Source organism: Nomia melanderi, chromosome 7 (assembly GCF_051020985.1).
Source record: "Nomia melanderi isolate GNS246 chromosome 7, iyNomMela1, whole genome shotgun sequence".
Taxonomy (NCBI): Eukaryota; Metazoa; Arthropoda; class Insecta; order Hymenoptera; family Halictidae; genus Nomia; species Nomia melanderi.
This window is the reverse complement of record NC_135005.1, coordinates 69,148-96,683: the sequence shown is the minus strand read 5'-3', so window position 1 is coordinate 96,683 and position 27,536 is coordinate 69,148. Positions and strand designations below refer to the sequence as shown.

The 27,536-nt window shown below is 31.1% G+C and overlaps 2 protein-coding genes across 5 annotated transcripts; one reads left to right on the top strand and one right to left on the bottom strand.

Annotated features, from left to right (window-relative positions):
- Positions 1 to 4,038: 4,038 nt before the first annotated feature.
- Eps-15 (Epidermal growth factor receptor pathway substrate 15) lies at positions 4,039 to 27,472 on the bottom strand. 4 transcript variants are annotated; one of them, XM_031981075.2, is made up of 15 exons: positions 27,022 to 27,472; positions 26,536 to 26,580; positions 26,201 to 26,434; positions 25,860 to 26,132; positions 25,577 to 25,774; positions 25,341 to 25,498; positions 25,110 to 25,269; positions 21,148 to 21,393; positions 14,207 to 14,269; positions 11,249 to 11,592; positions 10,976 to 11,165; positions 10,791 to 10,907; positions 10,390 to 10,704; positions 8,378 to 9,098; positions 4,039 to 6,582 (listed from the first exon to the last, which is right to left on the bottom strand). In XM_031981075.2, the coding sequence occupies exons 1-14, from the start codon at positions 27,046 to 27,048 to the stop codon at positions 8,385 to 8,387; spliced, it is 3,084 nt and encodes a 1,027-aa protein (XP_031836935.1). In that variant the 5' UTR covers positions 27,049 to 27,472; the 3' UTR covers positions 4,039 to 6,582; positions 8,378 to 8,384. The 4 variants fall into 4 exon arrangements, with proteins under 4 accessions (XP_031836935.1, XP_031836934.1, XP_031836936.1 ...); XM_031981074.2 differs by having other exon boundaries at positions 4,039 to 9,098; XM_031981077.2 differs by lacking the exon at positions 4,039 to 6,582 and having other exon boundaries at positions 8,988 to 9,135.
- On the top strand, positions 22,861 to 25,153 carry LOC116428886 (uncharacterized). The gene is made up of 7 exons (XM_076369351.1): positions 22,861 to 22,864; positions 23,212 to 23,395; positions 23,466 to 23,643; positions 23,723 to 24,301; positions 24,404 to 24,585; positions 24,649 to 24,804; positions 24,870 to 25,153. Exons 1-7 carry the CDS (start codon positions 22,861 to 22,863, stop codon positions 25,039 to 25,041), a joined length of 1,455 nt encoding a protein of 484 aa, XP_076225466.1. The 3' UTR covers positions 25,042 to 25,153.
- Positions 27,473 to 27,536: the final 64 nt, after the last annotated feature.

Sequence of the window (27,536 nt, the reverse complement as noted above, 5' to 3'; positions counted from 1 at the left end):
GGGCAGGCTTAAGCATGCATTCAATTTGAAACTGTCGATTCGATATTTGAATATTCCTCATTAAATTTTTCAAATACAAACACAAATTACGAAGGAAAATATTTTATGCTGGCAAAGAGACAAAACTGACAATCGGTTATCATAAATTGACATGGCATGAAATTAGTTGAAAAATCGGCAATGATATGTACATAGCACCTAAGATATTTTACATATAAGAACACATAAGAATGCATAAACATTTTTGTGCCGTTATAAAAATGCCAGTTATTTGTATATTCATGAAATATTCAAGTCTCGAATGCGCCGTTGAAAAATGATTAATTACATCGTCTCGAAAATCGTATAGTTAGTATAGGCGTATAGCCGTTTGCAATATGAGCTTCAACAAGCTTCAACAAGACACTTTGTAAAGTGATCGTCGTTACCAGCTATTTCAAGGGTGTAGAAATCGGTGCCCGCGCGGGCACTCTAGTGACACTCCCCTCACAAAAAGTTACCCTCTCCCTACCAACTTTTACTTATTGTATTGAACATTGCATAGAACTGCTCGCATACGCAATTTCGGGCAGCTCTTTGAGTAGTGGTGGTGGAGGAACGCTGTCCTGAGTTACTAGCGTGAAGGGAGTCAGTTAGACACCTCTGTTATACGCAGCGAACGTATAGGAATATTTAGAGTGTACACAACAGTGTGTAACAAATAGGGTTGCCACCTTTTCAGTGTTTGGCGGGAGACTCTGGATAACTTCCCATTTTCAGTTCAGTCGGCCATTTCTTTACCTTTTTATCGACACTCTTATAATACAGTGATATTTCATAAGAATATCATTTATGAAATGTTACCTGCTTGGCCGAATTTTCGAAAAAATATTTCAGAAATACTGTTACAATTTGCTGCCTTTTACAAGTTTCTCATTTTCCTAATAATATATGTATATATATGTATGAAAAGCTGGCAACTCTAATCTCAAACAATTAAATCGCAATTGACCTAGAAATCGTTGTAGCACAAGAATTAACTTATTTATCATTCTTACGCTTTCTATAATAAAGAAATTTATGTACTTACACGTGTTCGTTACCGATTAAAACTACCAGATCAGAGTTCACGATTAATGAATGAGAATAATATTATTTTACACGATACCATGGAGTTTTGTAAAATGATCCGTTGAATGTTTCGAAAATAACATTTTCTTCCTTTATTAATAAACTGAATACCCTATACTCTGATCTGATATGTTTGACCGATAGTGCACACGTGTGTGTAGTATGTTGAGCAAAAGTATATAGAGTGAAATGATTATAAGGCAACATAGAAGGAACATGATACCTTTAGAGAAAATGCGACTCACGCGTAAACAAATTCTGGGAAAGGTTATTATGTAGAACTTGTATGGCTTATAATAACGAAGAAGCTTTATAAGACAGAATCGAACAAAACTTTTTTCGGATAAAGTAACTCTATCCAATGTTCAATCAGATATGTATCACTCTCAAAGAATAAAATAATTATTGTTTATTACCCGAATAAAATTGTGCCCAACACTGCTGCTTCGCTAGTATCGCAGAACTCATTTCGTTCTTTTCGCAGCTCGATAATTACATGCAGAGAGAGTACAGCTAATTTGCAATTTACCTTTTATAATTACCACTGCGATAAGGCAGCGGTTTAACGCTTATCGGAACATCGCTACAACACCATCGAGTTTCTCAATTTTCTAATTACACGTACACGTGTTTATACAAAACCAGAACCCGTGAATTTTTCATTGGGTTAGTAGGAAAGTAATAACAATAATAATAATAATAATATCAATTTTTCGATAATGCGATACCTGTACATCAAGCTTCGAAGCTGTACTAAATTTATGTAAACGATTGAAAAATTGCGACATATATATATATATATATACCTAAAGTGCGTCCGTGATATTTTAGTTACATATAGTATTGCCATACATTTTTAGTAGTAATTTCCTTTACATCATCATCGCGACGTCATTGATCATTTAGATTCGGATCACCGCCATGAAACTTTATAAACTATATTCATTGCAAGTACATTACAATTACTTCCGTACGCATGTATATATGTATTTACATAAAAATACTCATACTTATTCGATTTGTAAAATCGGACGATACGATAGGTTGAACATGAGGGATTCGAGTTATATTACTATGACGTTGTGTCTGGTTTTCAACTGTCATTTTCTGTTATAGCTGTAAAGAATAGAAATTGGCGAAGACATCGATTACGGTTCCAATATTTATTTTAAATATCGTTTTTATTTTCAACATACTTTGATTAAAAATATTATATTGATAAATACTTTTCTTTTTTTTATTAACTTCATTAATAGCCAGTTGAATTAATTGGGCAATTTCACTCTAAGAATTTACTATTGACAATTTACTACGTGTCTAGTTCAACTTCCACGGTAACCATTTAATAATTATTTAGATTGACGAACATTAACAGTTTTTAAATAATAGAGTGGATCAGTACGGGTGTGATTTTCTAAGTATCATCTGGTTAAAGAAAATATCGTTACATTCGATTTTCCATGTTTGTTGTTGCCTAGGAGAATTAGTGAATCATCGTTACTTAAAACCATTGCCAGGTATACACATATCAAGATTTTTACATACAAAAAAAAGCAAAATATTTTATTGCTTGAAAAATTATATTTGTATTAATGCATATTTTTCAAGTTTTAAATACTATGGTATATTTCTGAAAAGAAGAAATCGAAAATACGTCGACAATCACAATAACTATTTACCCCGTTTCGAATAATCAAATGTTATCAGTCAGAAATGATTATGGTGGGGTGAACAGTTATTATACGCGACGAATACGTCATCTTCATTCGAAAAACAGATTGTAATACATACATAATTCTTTTCAGTGTATACATATCTTCAGACTAATTCTTCATAAAAAGTATGTTTACAAATATAATATTTTGTAATAATAATATCGAGCTTCTTAGGTTTCTATAGAATCTGCACAAGACAGATTAAAAGGCGAACTGATATATTTTAAAAAATTCTGAAACCATAATCGAAACCATAATCGATATAGGTCAGAACCGTTTCTACTTGTAACAGTTGTAACATTATTTCCGTTTTACATAACCACTTTAGTCGAAACCTTTACATAACATTTATTAACAGTTACATTTGGAGCTGTTTCAACTTTGAACCTCTGTAAAGTACAGACTTTGTCGACTTATACACACCACGGTGAAACAGATCAATCCGAACTAACGTATTATTTCAAATGATGATTAACATGATTTCCATAAATACCATATATTTCCATAAACCTTTTCAGTAACAACTTTAACTTAGTTATGAAGAGTTACGAACCGATTATTTCTAACTACCATTGTCAATGTTGTATAATAATAAATAATCAATTCCTCAACAATACAATATACAAAACGTAGGTACTTATACAGTACCCCTACTTAGGTATGTACGTTGTACAGAATATTCGACTGATTCATGCCGCTTACAGTTGAACGGCATAAAGTTGAAACGGTAAAAATCATTCAGGTTTTGTATAAAGTGCAAAAGTAAATGTGAACGTCGTAGAATTAAAATAAATATAATAACGAATTAAACATGTAGTTCCTATGTCCGACTCTATTATCATGTGTTATTCGAAAACACGTGATCTGTGTACTAACAATAATATGTAGCAATTTCGATTACGGATAAACCGTCACTTCGGACTTCTCTCGAACACGACTACATCATTTCTTAACAGTGCCATTATTATTATCAACGTTTTACAAATGTTTCGAAATTTTCGATATTATGTGATATTTACAAGTTTTGAAATCCGAAATCAATAACGAGAATAAAAAAATGACAAAAAAAATGAACATGGAATTAAATTGAACTTATATTTCACAATACAGGGCACGAATAAACAAAAAGAAATTGTTTTCAATGGTTAACGATATCGTGACAGGGACAAATTACATTTCGATACAATTACATATAAGAAAAGATACAAATAAATATTATATAACATAAAATAATAATATTCTATGTAACGTTTCTATCGCATGGGTGATACCGAATGTGAACAAATGTTTCAGCGAAAATATTGAAATAATATAAATGAATGAAAGTTTCCCATAATTCGTTTAAAAAAACGAATAATATACGAAAGAAACTTTCTGAATGATATTTTCGTCCATGTTATACACCTGTACATTAATAACTACAGTTCTATTAAATTTTGTATCGCAACGATAATGTAAATAACATCGCAATTCTTTATTACTGTCATACATTTCTTACTGCGGGTCGCCTACAGCTTAACGGACAAGTTTGTTGCTTTTATTTTTCATGAACAAGCAATAGTTAATCTTTTAAACTGGCAAGATTAAAATTATAAAGCTTTTTTAAAAACAACAGAAATCCTAAATTTTCTTCATGTACGAATACAACATTTAAATTAAACTATAATTATTTTGAGAAACATTACTTTCTTATTATAGATTATAGATATTTATACAAGGTGAAGGTGAATAGTTTTAATCGCCTTAACTATTTTCATGTTTTCTAGGGTTACATAAAAACTTTTCGTAAAAGTCGCACGTCATCAAGGGGATTATAAAGGTTTTTGGAAGATTTCTATCTAAAGTCTTTACTAAAGTCTCCTTGTCTTCGGGGGAGAACGGCGGAAATTTAAATGATTCGAACGATTTTAATACAAGGTCAATTGACGTTAAATAAAGATATAAAGGAATAATTCTTACGTTACACAAGGTACTCAACAGTTGACTCTTATAACACAGTAACCGTTGTTTTATATATTTCTATATATGTTTCACTTTTAACGATCTTGCGTCAGCGATCGTTGAAATTGCGCGAGCATCCATTATTCTAATAAGGGTAAGAAATTGTAGCACGTTATTTAAACAAACAGCCGGGTGATTTTGAAATTTCCAGAAATGCTCCAGTGACAGGTAAGTTGCTACTAATGTATTATAATAAGCCCCTCGATATCGCACAACTTTTTCGAATAGTTTTCTCACATCTCTGAAAATAACAGGTAGATATAATTACGGTGAACCGAAATTAGTGCCTCGTCCTTTATACTCCCTTCGTCTTTGAAGTGTTACGTATGCATAGAATAAATGTCCCGCAATTGCAACTTCTAACGCTACCGAAACACATTAACCAGTATCTCTGTGTATCTGTATACTTCGATTTGCTGCAGGAATTCGCATACTGTCTCACAAATAAAGCATTTATTTGTTTCTAGAAATTATCATGTCAAACATAATGCTAATGATCGCTCTAAGAGAAATTCAACAAATTCCATCTTCAATTACAATTGTGAAGCGTGTAGTAACATCATATATTGTTAAAATACGTATAAATATCGGGTAATTTCATAAGCAATATCATTTCAAATGTAATATGCTATATAGTTATACACAAGAAAGGTATCGATAGATTCGTGATCGAATAAAATTGCAGATATTAATTTTTTTTTCAATTTCACCCTGGAAGTTTACCCTATGCACACTATGATTTCATGAAATATACGTTCCGTACAAAAACTTTACTCAAACACTAGAAAAAAAAATAAAGACGATAGAAATTCCATGTACCTGACATATATTTTGTTATCATATTTTTGTGTTATATTTCAATATACTCACAAATATCAATAACAATCGGGGACAATATTTCTAAGACTTTATTCTTTAGATATACATTCTTGTTAACAAGAAATTAGGACTTACTAGACTCCAGGGCGTCAAATAAATTACAAAACACACACGTGTATGTATCCAGGGTTAAAATTAACTATCATAAAATGATTTATGGAATCACCTAATAATACCAAATTTTGGTCTTATCTTCAGAAATTAAGTAGGTAATGTACCATGGAGTTCAAGAAAATAATATATTATACACTTTGACGAGTAAACAAGTTAATCTAATTTCAACCCGTTGGACAAAAACATCTGTTTGCGTTATTCAAATTAAACACAACAACAAGCCACTTTACTTCTTCGGATGATCATTGTTTCTGTCACGTATTATCGATGCTCGCGCATGTGTTCACGTGTACCCGCCATTATATGCATATACACATAGTACTTTTCGAACACAATAGCGGCAGTATAAAGCGCATTACTAATACGACATTTGAAAAAAGAAAATATAGTATGATATTATATATAGTACACACTCATTTCTTATTCACTGGTAAATGATATTGACAGCGCGCGTGCTTACATAGAAACTACAATACTAATAATATTAATATAATATTAATATTAATATAATATAATATAATATAATATAATATAATATAATATAATATAATATAACATAATATAATATAATATAATATAATATTGATAACTTAATAGCGATATAACAGTAACAGAATTATAATAATCAAGATAAAATAATACAGATAGTAATATATACACCATGTGTAATACGTTGTTAGGAAATTACCAGATATAATTGTTGAAAGTAGAGATAGACGCGATCCTTTGTGTTTGATTTCAGGGATTCCACGTGACGCAAGATCTGAGGACACAAACACGGAGCTACGATTTAATTGAACACGTTATTCTTTGGGACGTACTAAGACCAAAGGCTGAATTAGACGGCATTCTCGCATACATCGCTTGGAACGGTTCATTCAATGGTAACGCATCGATAATATCATTCGCACCTTCTTTCACAACTTCCCCTTTTTCCCCTTTCGTCTAGCTTTCCTATCGCGTCCTTAAGGAAACACACATTTGTATCTTGCAATAGAAACTCGAACAGTATGAGTCATAAGAGACAAGCACACCTAAATATCTTTGTGAAATTAGAAGATAGAAGAAAGTATTGAACAGAAGAATTATATTGCTTATCAGAAAAACAAATGTGAACAAGATTTTCTGCCACAAGTCACCTTCAAGAGCATTTGAAGATCGTCAGTCCCTTTTTTTAGTGTTTCCACGAATAACATACAATTGCCCTGACTTTTTATTTTATTTATCACTACGGTTATGTATATACTTTCTAAGCAGGCGAAATGACATGCAGTACCAAGACACTTGAATAAAATTAATACATAAATATATGATTGTACTCTCTTTTATCCTCGAATCTAACTATTTGGGTATTCTGCTTCTTGTGACTCATCTTGTACACAGTTGACATTTTTTCTTACATACACGATAATAATGTGTTCAAGAGCATATTGCTGCGTAATAATGACTTATATGTCTTAATCAATAATTCTACTTCTTAACACTCACGTATTTCTTTTTTCAATGTTCGCAATCATGACGAATACTGGTGAAGACATATCGAGCTCTCGGACAATGTCTTACGCAGGGCATTGTTTTGATGCAGATTATACAACAAATAGAAACGATGCTCCGCTGCTAGTTGCGAATGTACAGATGTATATAGTTGATGTAGATTTTGTAATAACGGCGCTGTAAAGTTTGCCCGTACTACGGCTTTACCGTATACTTACTACTTTCCTCCCTTCAAACCCACGGTGAATACGTTACATAACGTTTTATTGTCAATCCAATAAATCTGCCATTATATTTTGCCTTTATACACTGCTAATTTACGTTTAGCGATTGTGTACAACCAGCTGTGAGTATATAAGTGATGTTACTTTAGAATTCAACATTACAAGGCAATAATGAATGTATATATCTTTTCTTTCCTCCCCTTTTTACAAAAACCGAACGAGTTTTTACAGTAAATCAGAATGCCGAAATAGGCATAATATAGTTCAATAAAAAATTTTTCAAAATCAAATAATATCAATGCTCCTGAATGTTCTGGTTATCAATGCATAATGTCATGAATGCATCATACGTGAAGTGATTTAAAAAAATCAAAAGCCACATCCAAAACTAATGATGTTATGGTACTTTGTTGATTTTGTATGATATTATACATATATAATATATAATATATAATATATAATATACAATATATAATATATAATATATAATATACATATAATATATATATATATATATAATACATATGCTTTTATGAATTTCTTGGGTATTTGTATGTTTGGCTAAATTCCATCTAAATATTTTCCGTTCTGTTTTCACAGCAATTATGATATGCTAAATAGTATTAAAAGTAAGCATTATATGTAGTTTGCAGTTTATGCAGATATTCTTCATAGCCTTAATTAGTGCGGACCTTGAAATCTCGATAGTCATTACGATTGTATGAAGTGAATGTATTGTATATCCCTCAGTCCTGTTTCTCATATCAAGATTTATGAAGTCGTTGTGCCCGAAAATATGCTACTTAATTGAACGAATTGAAATAAAAATACTCTACTAACCAAGCTTTTACAGTTTTCCAGACTTTTCTTGTTTGCTCAGTTCAAGTGCTAATGCTAATTCTTCCTCTTCCTGTTGCTTGCGCTTTCGTCTTTCTTCCTCGGTCTTCAGGCTTTGCTGGGCTGCAAAAATAACCTGTTCTTCCTCAGTCAACGCTAGCGGTCTATTATTGCCGTTCCAAACTTTCTCAAGGTACGCTTTTATTTTTTTATCATTTAAACTAGTTTTTGACCTGTTATGTGCTGAATCTTGTCCTTGTTTCCTGGATTTATCGTTTTTTGTCGAAAATGCTTCATCTATGTCGATCGTCTTTGTCTTGGTGTTAAAAAAAGCATCTGTTTCAATAGTCTTAATATTTCTATTATCATCGGAGAAAGCTTTCACGAAATCGGCATCGAATTTAGCATTGTCCTTTTCGATTTTACTCTTACTAAGCGGGAAAGTGTTCGAGAAATCAGTGTCAAAACCTTTTGTGAAAGAATTTTTATGAGGAAGTACAGAAGACGTTCCACAACTGAATGGATCCATCTTGCCTGTTTCGTTACTCTTGTTCGCATTGAAGTCCTCGGCATCGTCGGCGAAGGGATCTACTATGTTAAATGGATCTTCGTATCGGTAATCTCTGAAGGGGTCCTCTGTGAAGTCCGGCAGCTTTGGAGTTACCATCGGGTGTGCTCTGCTCGTTGGTCTGGGTGGTGCCATTCGATTCAGTGTTGGTTCCGGCTGAAGCAGGGTTTTTTCACTGGTCAATTTTCGTTTACTGAAAAGGTACAAAGAATGGCGCGAAAATCGCTGGTTATCGTCAGGCTGCTGGACCATATGTAACTGCTGACGAAATGCTATAAGGTATTCATATTTATAAATACTTCAGAATGTTTGAGTTAATTTACACAAAGCTCATCATAATTAATGCCAAAGCCTATTAAAGAACTGAAATAATTTCAATATTTGATCAATACTGATCTTATGTGATAAAAATGGCCGATCACGCGGTCGAGTTCAGATGTCTATGTAGGATGGCCGCAAACAAAACAGCAGTGAATAACAGCACAGTACTCTGTTATTGTTTGCTGATCAACTTTTATCGTAAAGTATTTCATAAAAGTCACATCAAATACTCCACCTTCTTTCCGTTCTTTTAACTTGCTTCATGAACATTAAAACTGTGAAGTCAAAATATGCTTGTAATTTTTTTCACTATCTACACAACAATTTAAATAATTATATAAACTATAAAACAATTAACCTGACAAAATTAATAGTTTCATTAGTAAGTACTTATTCTTCATTAAATGAATAGTAAGATGAGTTTTGTGTTATAGAATTTAATGAATACTCTTCACTATTACTTGTGTATGATCAAATTTAAAATGATTTTTAAACATTACTACCAATGTAGTAATTTAATTGTTATAACTCGAACATTTTTGTGTATGCGTGAAAAATTAAACCATACAAAATTGCCATGCGTTATCGAAAATAAAATTACAATACTGGAATAAAGAGAAAAAATTAATTTGTAGACAGCATGCTCCAGAAGCCAGGTCAATGAATAAACTGAAAATTGTGCAGCTTCTACCTAAATTTAAAACAAAAAATACAATTAATCTTTATCATATAAACATATTTTACAAAATAACATTCTAATATATTGGAATGACATATGATACTAATTAAAATTTTTCATACATTGACATAATTTCACATATCAATTGAATATGATTTAAATCATACCAATATATACATTTCTTTTTTTTTGTATGTTAGAACTAGCTGTATTTAGAACATATGTACTATACTAATTATATATAACATACTAGAAACTGATGAAAGTGAGGAAAAATGGAATAGGGCTAGGATGATGTGTAGGAACACTTAAAAATAAGGAAAGAAATCATTTATAGACTAATAAACGATCACATGCCATATAAATAATAATTCTACTTACTAATAGAAAATGGAAGCATATATTATTTAAGTTTTATGTGTTATTCAAAAATTGAAAAGCACATACCTTAGAATCAAAATTAGCAAAGTCAGCAAATCCGGTAGATGTAGTGAACCCACTGTTATTATTATCCATAATACCTTGTTGAGAAGAGAAGGGATCGGAATTAGCATTTGCAAACGGATCTGGGGTAGGAGAAGGAGTTGGTGGTGCTGGTGCTGCTCTTAAGGGACCAGTAGGTCCTTGAGCAGGTCGTGGCGGTGCTGGGCGTGGTGGTGGCTGTTTTGCTTTTTTAGGTGGAAGAGCAGGACTAGGACTTTCGGGGCGAGGTGGAGCATGAAGATTTGCAAATGGATCATCTCCAAAAGGATCTTTCGTTGCCTATAAAAAAAAGTCAATGGATAAATAAATATACATTACCTTTAATAACATTTAACTATTAACATTCCAAAAATGCATAAACTTACTGCCATTGCAGCTGTAGGTTTGGCATCAGTTCTTTTTCCATTTCCAAATGGATCAAAAGGATCTTGTTTTGCATTATTATTATCAAATGCACTAAATGGGTCAGATGTGAAACCACCCTGAAGTTACAAATAAAATTATATCATTGAATTAAAGCGACTTGGAATTATTTAAATTAAAAACATACAGATGTAGGTTGCGATGGAAATGCATTTCCAAAGGGATCTGGTGTTGATGCATTAAATGCTTCTTGAGCTTTACTTGATGTGAAAGGATCCTGGTCAAATCCACCTAATGTTGCTGTTCCGTTCACGTTAGAGAAAGAATCTACTCTTTTTTCTTTCGTTTCATCTGCATTACTTGTGGTTGTTTCATACCTACATTGCATGTTAATTAGGAAATCATAAATGTACATTCTCTCTGAACGCTCGCAGGAAAAAGAATTTATGAATATACTCACTCTAGATCTTCAATTTCAGGATTAAATTGCAGACTAGTATCAGGTACAAGAGTGGCATCTCCTGCCGCAAGTGCAGAATCGTAAAGTGCAATCGCATCGCTCATTTGACGTTGCTGTTCTTGCAAATGAGTGATTTTTGCCTTTGCTTGACAAATTTGTAATTGAGTTTCTTGCAAATTTTTTGTCAATTCATTTAATTGGTCCCTGCTTTTATTTTGTTGTTGTTCCAACTGTTGTTCCTCTTGGCGCAACCCTTCCAATTCTTGCCGTTTAGAGTTAAGTTCATCCTCTTGAGCACGCAAAACTGATTCCTGCTCTTCTGCTTGTTGTCGTAGTTTGTCAACCTATTTTTAAAAATTAATGTAACGGCGTTTCTAAATTATTGCGCACAAATGATAGGGTGTGTACAACTGACTAAACTGAGTAAAAGAACCCAAGTGAACGTGGGTCTAAAACTCAAAAATCGTTTCCGAGATAAAAATAGGTTTTGTTTAAAAAAAAATGTTTGCGGACCGAATCAAGACATGACATTTTTCGCGTAAGTCGTTATCAAGGCATCAGCATCCAAAGTTGTCGGTTCGTCGGTAGAGATGGTAGCCAACGGAGAGTCTGATTCACCACTTGCGGTCAGAAGGGCGAGGAGATGCTCGGTTGAGCAACCGTAACGCGTCAGTTTCTACAGATTCTCCGTAATGATTCAACCTTGAAATACGGCGAAGCGAGTGAAACGCCTATTATAGGCTCCCATAAGAGTGCATGGGAGAGTAAAAGATGGTAGCGAGTGTGATGACTGCATTCTCAACTATGAGTCCACGGCTCGATCGATAAACGATGTCATTCACATTTTCAGACTAGAAACCCATCGTGTAACAAACAAGGAACCTGGATATTGCGTTCTTATACTATCCGCACTATCCGTTGACTACCATTACTACCAACGAACCAACAACTTTGGATGTTGTTATCTTGATAACAGCTTACACAAAAAATGTTATGTTCATGGTTTGGAAACGTCTGAATGTCAGCTTCAAAAATATGGAATAGAAAATGTGGGGTTCTATTTAAGAACTGTGACGTGACCTGAGCAGAACGTTTCAAGGTCACATCGCGGTCAAATACCTCCCGCCGTGACGTGCAGTATTTCATGCCCTGTAACTTTTGTTTGATACATTTCTTCGTATCTCTTTTCGAGATATTTCTGTGTTCTTGATTCGGTCCGCAAACATTTTTTTTTAAACAAAACCTATTTTTATCTTGGAAACGATTTTTGAGTTTTAGACCCACGTTCACTTGGGTTCTTTTACTCAGTTTAGTCAGTTGTACACGCCCTATCATTTGTGCGCAATAATTTAGAAACACCCTGTATGTGTACGGTGGACAATGTAGTACAATCACTTTTTATTAGCCTGCTATTTGTAAACAGATTAAAATGTCTATTACATCGCATAATATGCTTCAAACAGGTGTTTATAAGATGATTATTTCACATGTTTTATCAGTTTCCTCTTTTCTTTTCTCAAACGTCACCTTCAGGATTTTATAAATCTATCTATCATATTTTAAGCCCCTTTTCTTCTAGGAAATATTGAGTGGTGTTTAACAAGCATTAGAAAATATGTTATTTTTCCATCACTTAAAATGATATTAATAGAATTCCTTATGTTTATGTCTGTATTGTTGATTCGATTTATCAATTAGACTTCTGTGCGCCGTTTTAGATTACGAATCTTTCAAAGTTAAGTATTCCTTTGAATATGCATTGCAACAGATGATTTTCATTTATATATTATTCTGTACCCAATTATTATATTATTAATGAATTTTGACATTACTTTTCATAAATCAAAAGGATCTCACGTTTTCCAATATTATTAACTATTTTTACAACTTATAAAACAAATATTTAAAAATATTATGAAAAGGAAAATATAAAAAAAGTGAATAATACTAATATATCAACAGCATTAGAAAATGTACAATAGCGTAATATACGAAATATCCCTTATGAATGAATTTAAATTATTTTAACTAGAACACTATCTTCATCGCCTTTTTATTTTGTAATGCTTCCTGAACATGTTTATGTTATTTACCCTATACAAAACTGAAGGTGACCTTAAGAACTTATAAAAAAAGAGCTAGTAAAAAATAAATTACAATTATAAAAACTTCTTTAAATTACATTATATAACACAATAAAAAATTCAATTAATTATCTAAGAACAAAATAATTTTAAGTGATCACATGTTGCACTTTGATGTGTATGCGTGCGTGTGTGTATATGTGTGTGTAAACTTAAATATGTAACTTAACAAATAATTTTTATTTAAACACATAAGTATATAAACCACATATTGTTAACAACAAACCATGTTACATTTTCATCATCAGTATATATGACTGCTTATTCGAAATATAAAAAATGTAATGCATTTATATATACTTTAAGACCCAAATCTAATGACATTATTACTTAAACTACACATTTCATTTGAAATATTTTATAAAATTTATTTATGGACTGTTTTAATATTTAAAATAATAGAGTGGGGTCTTAAGTAAAAATTTGCAAGCGGATTTCATTTTTCAGATAATAATCTATACTACAAGTATTTTATCATGCAATGCAATGAAGCACTAGCATTATCTATGCAAATGTGATTGAAATAAATGAAGATTCTTGTAAAATAACGTTTTATGGGTTAAATCATTTCATTAAAAATTCTTAAAACAATTTGTACAATGTGTACACATCAATGTTATAAAACAAATAATTTTATTTTGTTTTTTTTTGTTTTTATTTTTTGGTGCATTATGCAATATTTATAAAAAATAATACTTTTTTCGTATACATTAAATCAAGAGCCAATGTAGTATCTATTATATGAAAATGAAAAATAAAATTGAATGTCTCTATCATACCTGTCTCTCAATTAAAATAGAAATTTTGGATGTACCTTTTTTTGTTCCTCACGAATCTTCTGCTCGACTTCACTCAAATCTTTATCTACTTCTGTCTTCTACAAGTTAAACATAATAAAACTAAACAATAACGAAGAAACTAAATGCAAAGAAAATAAATTAGAAAATACGTTAAGAGTTTTCAACATATTCAAATATTCAGTTTAAAAATTCTAAAAATATAAAAATAATAGTTTATGAAAAATAAAGCTGTAAACAGATATACTCGCGATGATTCACCTTAATTCAGCAACTTAAAATTATTCATAAACTATTTTTCATATGAGAAAATATATAAAACAAAAGTTTCATGTTTTCGAGGGAAGCTAAATACCTTACATTTGTTTAGAAAGATAATTCTATATTTCTTTATGAATATTGACAAAGTGTTAAAAGTTGAGAGAATAAATATTAAAGAGTAGTAGATATTTAAGAGAGTTATTTATGAAAATATATGCAACAAAAGTACACTGAAAACTGTTTACATGTCACTTGTTCAGTAACTGAATACCTATGTCAGTAGTAACATTCACACACTTCTTACACTAAAATTTGTACTGTAAATATCTTATTAAACATCTACCTAGAATCGTTTAACGTTTACTCATCCCATTTTAAGTTAGTATTTAATGAGTATTTAATACATTAAGTATTATAAGAGTCATAGATAACACTGGTCTACAAACTTTAACTTTTATTTTGTCACCGAACATTTAATCAGTGATCTTCACATTTCGTTTTTAACTGAGGAATGAAAATAGCTACGCGAAACATAAGGTGCCGGCAATGATTCTCGATTGCCTCTTCCCAGTGCAATGCAACTGCAGCTTCCTTTTTTGCAAAAAAAATACTAAATAATAAAGGAATGTGAATGTGTAAGTTAATACAAATATCTATCTAAGTAAAGCAAGCTAACACATTTACATGGATAAACCGGCTAGATGCGATGTCATTGCATATCCGATTCACCATAAAAAATAGATAGCATTAAGAACACTCAGTAAACCTATTATAACAAAAATCGTGTTCACCAGTATAATCAATGCCCAACTTGTTAAGAACTATACCCAACTCAGTTACAGTACTTTATTCAATTAAACAATATTCATAAAGACTATAGCAGGATAACGAGGTCAATAGTGCCCTTAGGCTGATTTTTCTCCAGAAAGTTTCCTTCGGTAGCTTACCTATAAAAAACATTGCACACCAATTTTCAGCCCTCTATCTCAACCAAAGGGATAGTTATATAGGGTAAATTCGAATTATCTGTTTCTGTCCCATTTTCAGCACTGCATGGCTGAGTATTTTAAATGTGCCAAGTATGAGAATGAAACTCCATTCAATTAAGGGGACCTTACACTTTCTCGGGTCGGAAAAACCGACTTTTTAGTAAGTATCCTATTGAAAAGTATCATGTTTTAATAATATTCTCTGACAAATTTCGGAGGAAAATTCGAAATACTTTCCAAGGTATAGACAATTATAGCATCAAGTGTAAGGCAAGCCAAATCGACCACGCGGCATTTCGGCCGTGTTAAATTAATTTCTTAACTATTAATCAAATGAATTTAACGAGAGAAACAAGAACAAGAATAGCTGATTGAACGTAAGAAGATTTTATTTGTGAAAATTCGTTTGTCAAAACTTTAAACAAGTTTTTCTGAAAACAACGTTTTTGTAATCGGCGTGCATGATAACTTAAAAACCATTTAACCAATCGATCTGAAATTTTAATGTGTTCTTCTACGCAACAATAGCTCCAGTATAGTCTAGAATAAATAGGATTGGTTAATTTTTTCCTCAATTTTTAACGTTTCCTTTACGAAAAAAATCCTATTTTTGAGACCACCAACTTTGCAAGTCCGCCATTTTGTGAATTTTTGCTCAAACAAAATAATCGTAGTCTAATACTGGGAACATAATCATACTTTTTCTAAGGATAATTCTTTTTTTTTTTTAACGTTCCAGTGCACGATAGCAAATCAAAATTTTTAAAATGACCACCATGAGGCTGCAAAAAGCCCCTATAAAATATCATTTATGTAAGGACCTGTAATTTCAAATGGACGCGGTTACATCGGCATTCGACATTTCATAACTGACTGATACCACGGATGTGCCGCTCGTTCTTTTATTACTTCCGAACCGAAAGCTGATCTCAACCGAACCTTCTTGAACATCCTCCTACATTCCAGGCCTTTCTCAAAATTTCCCTTTTTAACAGTTTTCTCTTCGAACTTGTCGCTCTCGAGTGCCAGTGTGGCACGTCGTGGTCATCGTCAGTCATTTTCACTCTATTCATCCTTGCCATCTTCTCACTACGTTCACACTACGTTCATACTTGTCCATCTTCACACCACGTTTTCACACTTGCATTCTTGACATTACGCCACGTTCACACCTGCCTTCTTATATTTATAAAATTATATAAAAATTTTTTTGTATTTGAAGATTTAAGATGTATGTCAAAAAAATTACGGACTCAAAAAATGTTTTTTCATTACTTTATCAATCCCACAAAAATTGTCAAAATTTTCGACCAAGAATGTGTAAGGTCCCCTTAAATTCATAGAATATAACACTATTATGTATTTTATTTCATGAAAACTCTGATACCATAAATAAAACATGGAAAAATCATCCAGTACTTAACATATTAACAAAATTTGAATGATCTTCAAATATTGTAAATAATATAGAAAATGATATTTATTTTAATGTACGTTACCTTTAAAATCATAGAACTTTTGATTTATATACTTTTTCTCTTCTAAATGGTTTACAAGTAATTTTAAACTTTCATATTAGGTAAGTTACCCTGTATTACATCAATATATATGTACAATTTCTCTCTCTAATGTGTACACTATTATTGATATAGAAATTGAAATAGAAAATATATATGATATATATGAAATAAAAAACTATTCTAATTACTATGAAAAATATTCCATTTTCATAAATATAAAAATAAAATATTGTTTTATGTTGAATTTTAAATATATAAGATTTATATTATTTTGTAAATAAAATTATAGATTAATAATAAACTATTTTTTAATGATTTCACGAACACTTATCTACACTTCAAGGTAGAACAATCTAAAAAGCAATAACAAAAATGTTTTTATACATGTAATCATTACATATTCAATCCTTATCTATCAAAATTGTATAGAAAAAGTTTAGTACAGAATTTTTATAGAAAGATGAAATATTCAGTCTTAAGAAGAATACAAAGATAAACCTGAAATGAAACAAGTAATTAAAGTAAGAGTGAATATGCAGGGCAAATCATAAATATATGTCAATACTTCAGGAGGTAAATCTACATGCTAAAACAAGTAAAAGATGTCATATGGACATATGTCCAATATATCTTTGTGTTCGAGTTATGGAGGATTAAAGGAAATGTTCGAAGTTTCCTCTTCGTGTCTTAATACAAACTATGGTATGTCATAACATTGAATTCCGCACTTGCTCAAAAATGTCAGATATCCTTTAAATAGTTTCAAATTCATTTTGTATCCTTTCTTGCAGATTATACACATTATTCAGTTATCTTCCATACATAATGGTTTTTAAATGGTATCAAAGGTCTAATGGATTGATATCAGGAGATCGTGATGGTCATACGATGAGTCCACCTCGCCTTATCCATTGATTTGTGAAATTGTTGTCCAGGAATGTTCGCACTGGACGAAGCGAACGAAGCGAAGCACTATTATGCATAAACCACAATTTTAACCTATTCAGAGGCATATCATGCAGTACTTCCTGGAGGTCGTTCCGTAAAAATTTAAGATAAACAGTTCCATTTAGGAGAGGTGGAAATCCACACATTAACAGAAAACTGTTATTGATGCCTTGACTCCAAGCGTGCGTGCGGATTCTCTTGTGATCAGACGTATTCATTAGAATAATTCATTATCCCATTTCTAGCGAAACCTGTATCGTCAGTAAATAAAATGAAACATAGAAAGGCAGGGTTTTCAACATATTGTCCCAGTATTTGCAAAATGTTCTGCTTAAAATATAATCCGCCTGTTGGAGGCCTTGTACACGTCACAAATAATATGGATGCACAATTGCTGTGTGTACAGTATTTGCCACAAAGTAGATTGAAAAACATTATTTGTGGCGACTACTCTTCTTGTACTTGTTGAAGTTCCATCGACTTCGTCAAGAATCTCCTTTTCGGGATAAGGTATGGATCCACTTTGTATGAATCGAAGAAAACATTCTACGATGCGGAAAGGTTTCTTGATATAATCGACATGATTCCAGTTCATTTCCGTTGTCGCAGCACATGTATGAACTACATATCGGTCATTTCAGAACGATACTGAATTCCCGAGAATAAGACACTGATTATTCCAAGTTTCGTCTACATCGTATCGATGGATGTTGTTTGTAAACATTAAATACGGTTAAGAAGTTAAGGCGTTCAAAACTGTGTATTACAGTAGGAGACGGGCACTTCGAACATTTCATTTAACACTAAAACAACCAAGTACTTAAACTGATTTTTAAAAATTTCATTATAAAAACTACAAACGTGGATTTATTAAGATTTGAATTGGTTTAAATTTCAGCTTAGGTATTACTTAATCTGCTTCTTTAATAATTTCTCAAAGAGATATTCGTACCTCTTCAGTAATCGGAAAAAAAAATCATCATTCGTAACTTGAAACCTGAGATATATCAGACATATGTTTATATGGCATTTTTTACTTGTTTCGGCGTGTAAATTTACCCTCAGAAGTATTGACATGTATTTATGAATCATCCCCTATAAGGAAATGACACTATTTTGATGTATCTCCATACTTAACACGTTAAGTGCCCAGCCCGATTTGCTTGCCGTTCCGTTCAGGCCCAGACGCGGCCGTCATCGCTGACGGACGAGCCGAAATATCGGCTTCGGGACCCGAGTTTTCTCAATGTTATAATAATAATTCCCGAATATTAGGTTCAAAGATGGCAAAAAATTTAACACAAAAAGTTAGCACCTTCTGCAATGAATGTAACAGCAAACCACACCTCTGTTTACCCTGTTTGAATAAACTACATTAACCTTTTTTAAACATTATATTCTTTTTTTTCAAGTCTTGACTGAACAAAAACCGATGTCGCCTAAGCAAAATATCTAGTCTCACATCAGTGCGTAAAGACCGACACGCGCAGTCGTGTAATATGAACCTAAAGTCCGCGGCCGATCCATGTGGACCGACCGGGCCTGAACGAAAGGTCTAACGCCGGTCCCTACGGAGCAGCGTGGCGTTTAACGTGTTAAAATTTCAAATTAGTATGTAAATAAATAAGTAAATAAATAAATGAATAAATAAATGAATGAATGAATTAATTAATTAATAACATGGTATATATTTTTTCTAATTTAAAACCTAAACTAAAGATGTTTAGGTTTGTTTATAATTATATTTAGTCATAAAAATGTATGTGCATAAACTATAAATAAGGAATATAAACCATAAATAAACAAATACAACATAATTTTTCTTTTCTAACATTATTCCTCAAATAGAAACAAAATTTCCACATTTCTTTGCATCTATTTTCATTCAGTAACTATTGCATATGATAATTATTAAAAGGTAATAAACGTAGCATAATATAATAGTAAAATAGTATAATATACTAATACTTTCGGTAATTCATAAATAATAATAATGTCTAAATTGTTTTAACATTATATATCTTAATTATGAACTTAATTGTTCAGATGTGCTTGGTGAAAGCATTGCATACAGAGAGTGTAACTAAATTATTGCGCACAAATGATAGGGCACGTACAACTCACTAAACCGAGTAAAAGAACCCAAGTGAACATGGGTCCAAAACTCAAATAGTTTCCGATATAAAGAAAGGTTTAATTTAAAGAAAAAATGTATGGGTACCGAATCAAGAACACCGAAGTATCTGGAAAAGTATCAGCGATACCAACAAACGTGTCAAACAAAAGTTACAGGGTATGAAATACTACATGTAATGGCGGGAGATATTTGACCGCGATGTGACCTTGAAACGTCCCGCACAAGTTACACCACAATTCCTAAATAGAACCCCACATTTTCTATTCCATATTTTTGAAGCTGACATTCAGACGTTTCCAAACCATGAACATAACATTTTTTGTGTAAGCTGTTATCAAGATAACAACATCCAAAGTTGTTGGTTCGTTGGTAGTAATGGTAGTCAACGGATAGTGCGGATAGTATAAGAACGCAATATCCAGGTTCCTTGTTTGTTACACGATGGGTTTCTAGTCTGAAAATGTGAATGACATCGTTTATCGATCGAGCCGTGGACTCATAGTTGAGAATGCAGTCATCACACTCGCTACCATCTTTTACTCTCCCATGCACTCTTATGGGAGCCTATAATAGGCGTTTCACTCGCTTCGCCGTATTTCAAGTTTGAATCATTACGGAGAATCTGTAGAAACTGACGCGTTACGGTTGCTCAACCGAGCATCCCTTTGCCTTTCTGTCCACAAATGGTAAATCAGACTCTCCGTTGGCTACCATCTCTACCGACGAACCGACAACTTTGGATGCTGATGCCTTGATAACGACTTACGCGAAAAATTTAATTTCCATGATTTAAAAACGTCCGAATGTGGGCTTCAAAAATATGGAATAGAAAGTATCAATGTCACATCACGGTCAAGTACCTCCCGCCATGACATGTAGTACTTCATACCTTCTAACCTTTATTTGACACATTTGTTCGTATCATTGGTACTTTTATTCAGTTTAGTAAGTTGTACACGCCGTATCATTTGTGCGCAATAATTTAGAAACACCCTGCACATATTACAAATATGCATATGTGTTTTTAATCTCACATAAAAGCAAAGCTACTTATTTAGCAAGCAGATTACTTATCTACAAAATTCAGTGACTACATTATTTACCTGAGCCTTCAAGTCATTCAATCTCTTTTGTGCTTCACCCTTCTGATTTTCTAATTGCTTTAATGTTGCAGCAAGTGTATCTAATTCACTCTGAAGATTCTTAATTTCACCGTTTTTAATCTTGATGTCAGCTTCTTTTTGGGCAATATCTTGTTCCATACATTGTCTTTCCCTCACAAGTTCTGCTATGTCTTTACTTATCATGTCTAATTCTGGATTTGAGTAACCAGATATATTGTTGTTTTCCTAAACATAAAAAGATGTTATATGTAAGACAGTTGAATATTTAAATTTGAAAAGCTAGTTTAAACGTACAAATAATAAAAATGCAAATATATAATATATATAAAAAATATTTATTACATTAAATTTACATTTGCATTTTCATTTGTAACAGTAATACAAAATGGTAACCTAATAAAAAATGATTGAATGATCTTAATAAATAATAATATTTAATAGTTATTAAGGTTCTCTTCATCTTTAAGATACCATGTTAATCTATAGCAATAAAGACATTATCAATGTACAATACTTATTATAAATTACTGAGATTCAGTTTTAGACTAAATTTTTCCTCTACCATCTATACCATGTAAATATTTTAATTTTGCCCTCTTTGATTCATATTATAATTCTTTAACGAATATAATATTTTTTATTTTTTTAAAGTAACTGCAAGAAAAGGTATAACAGGATAAGGGGGTCAAAAGTGCCCTCAGATCGATTTTTCTCGAGAAAGTTTCCTTCTATAACTTACCCATAGAAAACATTATATGCCGATTTTCAGCCCTTTATCTCAACCGGAACAGTAGTTAGAGAGAAAATTCGAATTATCAATCTCTGCCCAATTTTCCCTCTTTAACGGTACGTAAGAACGGTAAGAAAATTCGGAAATACTTATGGCATAGCAGTGCATGGCTGAGAATTTGTTGAGATTTTTCCGTTCAAAATTCTTAACGCGAATAATGAAAAACCACCTCAAAAATAGAAAAATGTAGATTTCGCAATGAAACATTCTGGCGACAACTTTTTAATTTTTACAGTAGTAGACATATAAACGTGACAGACATTCTCAAATTTTTCAGATGTTATGGCGTGCTGCGCTATAGTTAAACATTTTTCTACTTTTGGGGGTTTTTTTTATTGTTGATGCTAAGAATTTGGAACGGAAAAATCTCAAAAAATTCTCAGTCATGCACTACTATGCCATTAATGTCTCCGAATTTTTAATAATTCTTACGTACCATTTAACAGGGGAAATGGAACAAAAATTGATAAATTGAATTTCCCGTCTAACTACCGTTCCGATTGAGATAAAGGGCTGAAAATAAGATAAAGACCGACAAATCGGTTTGAGAAAACTTTTAAACCGCTTATTCTGCTATGCCCTTTATGATTTCTTTTGATTTTTCTGTATGAAATCGCGGGCTAGTTTTATTTGTATCGCAGATGCGTTATGAGAATTGGATAAAAACTAACTGACGGGACAGATGATAAGTAGCTAATTAAAATAATAACCAACAATACCCTAATAAAATACTGAAGAGAGATAAAACTCAATTAAACGATAATATTTTACGAAATATTTAGAACGTGAATTCTACGCTGACCGCGGTTCGAAGGTTATTAGGTATTCCCTTTATAAAATCTTAATATCTTATTTAAATTACATTCAATATTTACTAACATAGTTCTTCAATTTTCACAATAATGAGTGTGTTAAAAAAAAAATATCTAAATAGCATTAAATTGCAAACTTCATATTATTACAATTTCAAAAAAGAAGTACTTAAACTATACTAGTTTATATGTAATATGCAATTAAGATTTATTTTATTTTTATATATTTTAAGTTACATATCATTTAATATTGTAGTAGGAACAAATTTTAGAAGAAAATATGATAAACTGCGTAAAAAGGTAATTGAAATATTTAATAAACGAAAAGGTAAATATACGTAACAATGTAACATTTATTAATATGAAAAATTAAATTTTTTAAATTTAATTCATAAAATTAAATTTTTTAAATGTAATTCATAAAATTTAATTTTTATAAAGGGACAAAGTTATTGCTTAATATCAATGAGTTTGAATATCCGAGAGCTAATGAAACACTTAGAGTAATACATAAACAGTTATGGCAAGAATATTATGAATGTCTGGAAAAAACATACACCAAAATTAAAGCAGAAAAAACATTGCATCCAATTGCACTTATAGCCCTTGAAGGAACACTGGTCACGTATGATAAATGAAACATTAATCTTATTTTAACTATAAAATACTGTACTCATTAATTCACATAATTGTAGGTTAAAATGCCAAATATGTATTTCTCCAATCGAAATATATACAAATGACAATTTAGAATGGTATTTTAATAATAATAGTTCAATGGCATCAAATAATGAAAATAACAAACTTATAGAAGAATCAAACAACATTTTAATTTCACCCAATGACAAAATGCTAATGATATATAATATTAGAGTATCTATCTAATTCATCGATTAAATAATCAAATATATAAAATAGGAAAAAATAATGAAAATATTATACAATTTTTTAGTCTGATCATGCTGGCCAATATTGGTGTAAGTTAGGAGATACATTATCAACAATTTATTATCTTTCAATCGATCATGACTCTCAAAAAATAAATATAGTATATCCGGAAACAGCATTGTATAAGCCTCATGCAGTACCAGAAAAAGTATTAACAAAATATAATTTAATTATTTACACAACATGGACTAAATGGTCTCCATGTTCCACATGTAATGTGGTTGGAAAAAAAAATCGTTTCGGATATTGCACAATTTCTTTAGACAAAAAACTTGAAAGACAAAGTAAATTGTTTTTTAAATTTTGTGTTATGTTAATAAGAGTTTTTTTAAAACAATTTTCAATAACACATAATAATTTTCAAGTGTTAGATAAACAAACTGAAAAAAAAATAGGACAATCAAATTTGGAAACTACAAGTAAAAAAACAGATTTAAGTGAAAATGTTATTAATAAAACTAAAATAGTTTTGTATGTATTTAAAAATCAATTGCCATGTAAAAGTGAATATTTACCAAAAGAAATTCTGGATATTGCAGATATTAAAAATAGAAATACAGAATTAATGATCCGATACTGTAAGGTATTTTCATATCTTTTAAATACAAACATTAAATGCAATGTTTAAGAATATATTACAATCCTACATATGAAATAAGTTATATAATAAGACGCGTGTTCTTAGATAAAATGTTCAAAAAATGAAATATTTGAAGTACGAGATAAAGATGGAAATTTACTCGAAAGTGCGAACAACAGTGCTGAAATATATTCTATGTTACAAGGAATACCTCTATTGCCACCACCAGTTACATGCACAATCATTTTTCAAAAATATAAGAAAAAAACAGCACTTATATGTCCAGGGTAAAATAATAAATAGATAATTATTAGTTCGAAGTTACATTTTTGATACAACAAATTTTTCAGAAATTTAAATGTAAATGTACCAATTACTTGGAAAGTAGGTAGTAATGTATTAAATCCGTCTGTTATTGAAAATCAATCGGAAGGAAGAATTCATATCAATCCACAAATGCATATGATCTTTAAATCACTAAAATTCGAAGATACAAATATTTATAGGTACATATCCATGTGGAATTAAATTAAATAACAATTTTTGATATAATAAATATCTTTGTTTACAGTTGTTGGCAGAAAAATGAAATTGCTGGTTTAATAAAATTAAATGTAGTAGGAGAAACAAAATTGCATATAAATTATAGTGCAATGATAATTGGTGGAATTTTGATCATTATTGTATTTGTAATAATGTTTTGGAGGGTATTTAAAGGTCGTAAACGCTCTACTATACATTAATCATATATATAAAATACAAACAGTAATATCCTGTTTATTAATTAAATAATGAATAAGAGATTACTTACCATAATGGTATCTGAGGATTTACGCATTGAAGGTGGTATCATGTCAGGAGTTAAAGTTGTCGGTGGATCAATACCTTTCAGTTGTTGTTTGATGAGCCATATGGCTAAAGCAAATTGTTCTTTATTCAGCTTTCCATTTTGACATATGTCACAAAGACTCCTAAAATATGAAATTTTTTCTTTATTCCTTGTACTTATAATTGACCAATAAAATAGTACAAACATAAATACCATATATTAGCCAAATCAGCCTGTGGAAGTCCACTTTGAAGGAAGACATCTTTAATTTCTAAACCCGAGACATATCCATCCATATCTAAATCAGCTTGTAAAAACAATTTTTCTGCTGCTATTTGTTCTTCGACAGAAACTACCCATTGTACGTTTGTCTGCATTATACATTTTTATATTAAATAAACAATTTTTTAAATTATAATAAGTTTTATGATTTACAGTACATAAGATACCTTTCCCATATCTAAACCAGCCATAGCAGATACAGTTGGTAAAGGTGGAATAGGTGGTGGGCCTGTTGTCATACCTGGTACAGGAGATTTCGATACAGGCATAGTAATATCTTTTCTTTTACTAGGTGGCATTAATTCTGGTGGAAGTACACTTGGTATTGCATATTTTTCTAAAGCTTTATATACCAAATGCATAGCCTGTGTAAACAATATGTAATGATTAGAAAAATTAAGAAATTCATAATAGTCAGGGTGTTATATATCTATTCAATTAAATACTTACAACAACAAACTCATGTCTATCCAGCATACCATCTTTATCCATATCTGCAAGGTCCCAAATCTTTCCAAGAGTATCTAAGGGAAGTTTACTATCAAGAAGAACACCTTTAACATTATTTCCAGGTATATATCCATTTGTAGGTCTTAAACTATCAAAGAGTAGATCGTATTTTGCTCTCTCCGCTGGTTTAATAGACCAATCTTCGTTACTAATAGGTGTTATTACTGGCAAACTATTAACTACTTTTTTTTGAGAAATTACAGGAATATCACCCTAAAAATAATTAACAATAAGAAATGAAACAAGATTTATTTACTATGTTAATTTGTGTAATATCTTACCATTTTTGGAGGAGGTAATTCCATATTTAAATTTGACATATTAACATCTCTTCCTGTTTGTGCCAGGGCACATAATTTCAGAGCAACAAAAAGACCAGATTTATCTAATGAACCACGTGATTGTGGATCTGCCATATCCCATATTTGACTTAATACATCATCGCTCAGCTGAGATTTCTTAAGAAATCTCGCAGCTTCCATTGCACCAATTCGTCCATATCCTTTCGGATCAACCTTCAGATAATTTTAATGTAAGAAATTAATATTTTATTTTAATATAATTTTAATATAATTTAAATGCATTATAATTCAGTGTCAAAATATCTAAAACATACCTGATTGTAATAGGCTTCGTATATAGCAGTATGGCTTCCAGCCACCTGTAAAAATGAATTTATTACATACCTTCCCATTACATTATGAACTACAACACGTTAAAGGATATTAGTAGATGTAAATTTTAACTGCCGGAAATATGAAGCTTATCATAACTGACATTCGTAAATCTGTAGATAGACATTTATCATAATAGGTAGTATGTTTAATAATGTAGTGTTTATATTATAATCACGTTTATGTTATAAATCTATTCAAGCAGGAAGAAATAACATAACATTTATTACAAAGAAATTGAAAAATTATTTGTTGTCAAAGAAATTGAAGTAATAGACTTTATGAATATGGAGACAATAAGAATAAGTATAGCGGAATAACGTTACTCTTATAAAAAACGGAAATAAATTTTAAAAATTATATGTTCAATAACATACACGACATATCGAATATTATATTGTAATATAATTCTAAAAATTACGATATACCTGCGTGGGTGATGGCAGGGCGGCCATACTTGCATTGAACACTAGCTTAACCAATCACGCTGTGAATCGATAGTACATCATGTTAACAATTTTACTTAGCATTTTATAGATGAATTTTTATCGTTGTATACACCAGCAGAACACTATGATTATATTTTCTTAGTCGAATAATTTGAGTATACGATTACAACGGAAGGATATCATTAATCAACAGTACGAAATTTCTGTACACTTCTGCCACTTGTCGCGCTCGATTGCCGTCTTGTACTGTTACATACGTTCCACCTCCTTTTATCAACTGATATGCAAACTAGATTTCGTGCGCGCAATACATATAATCGAACTCATATTCGAAGAAACCCAATTTTGTAAATTACTAGCTTATATTGAAATATTTTAATGTATCTTAATAAATTTAATTAAAACAATTTTCTGACATGTGTTGTATACGTGCATACATACACAAATACATAATACATGCATATGTATATATATATATATATTATATATATATT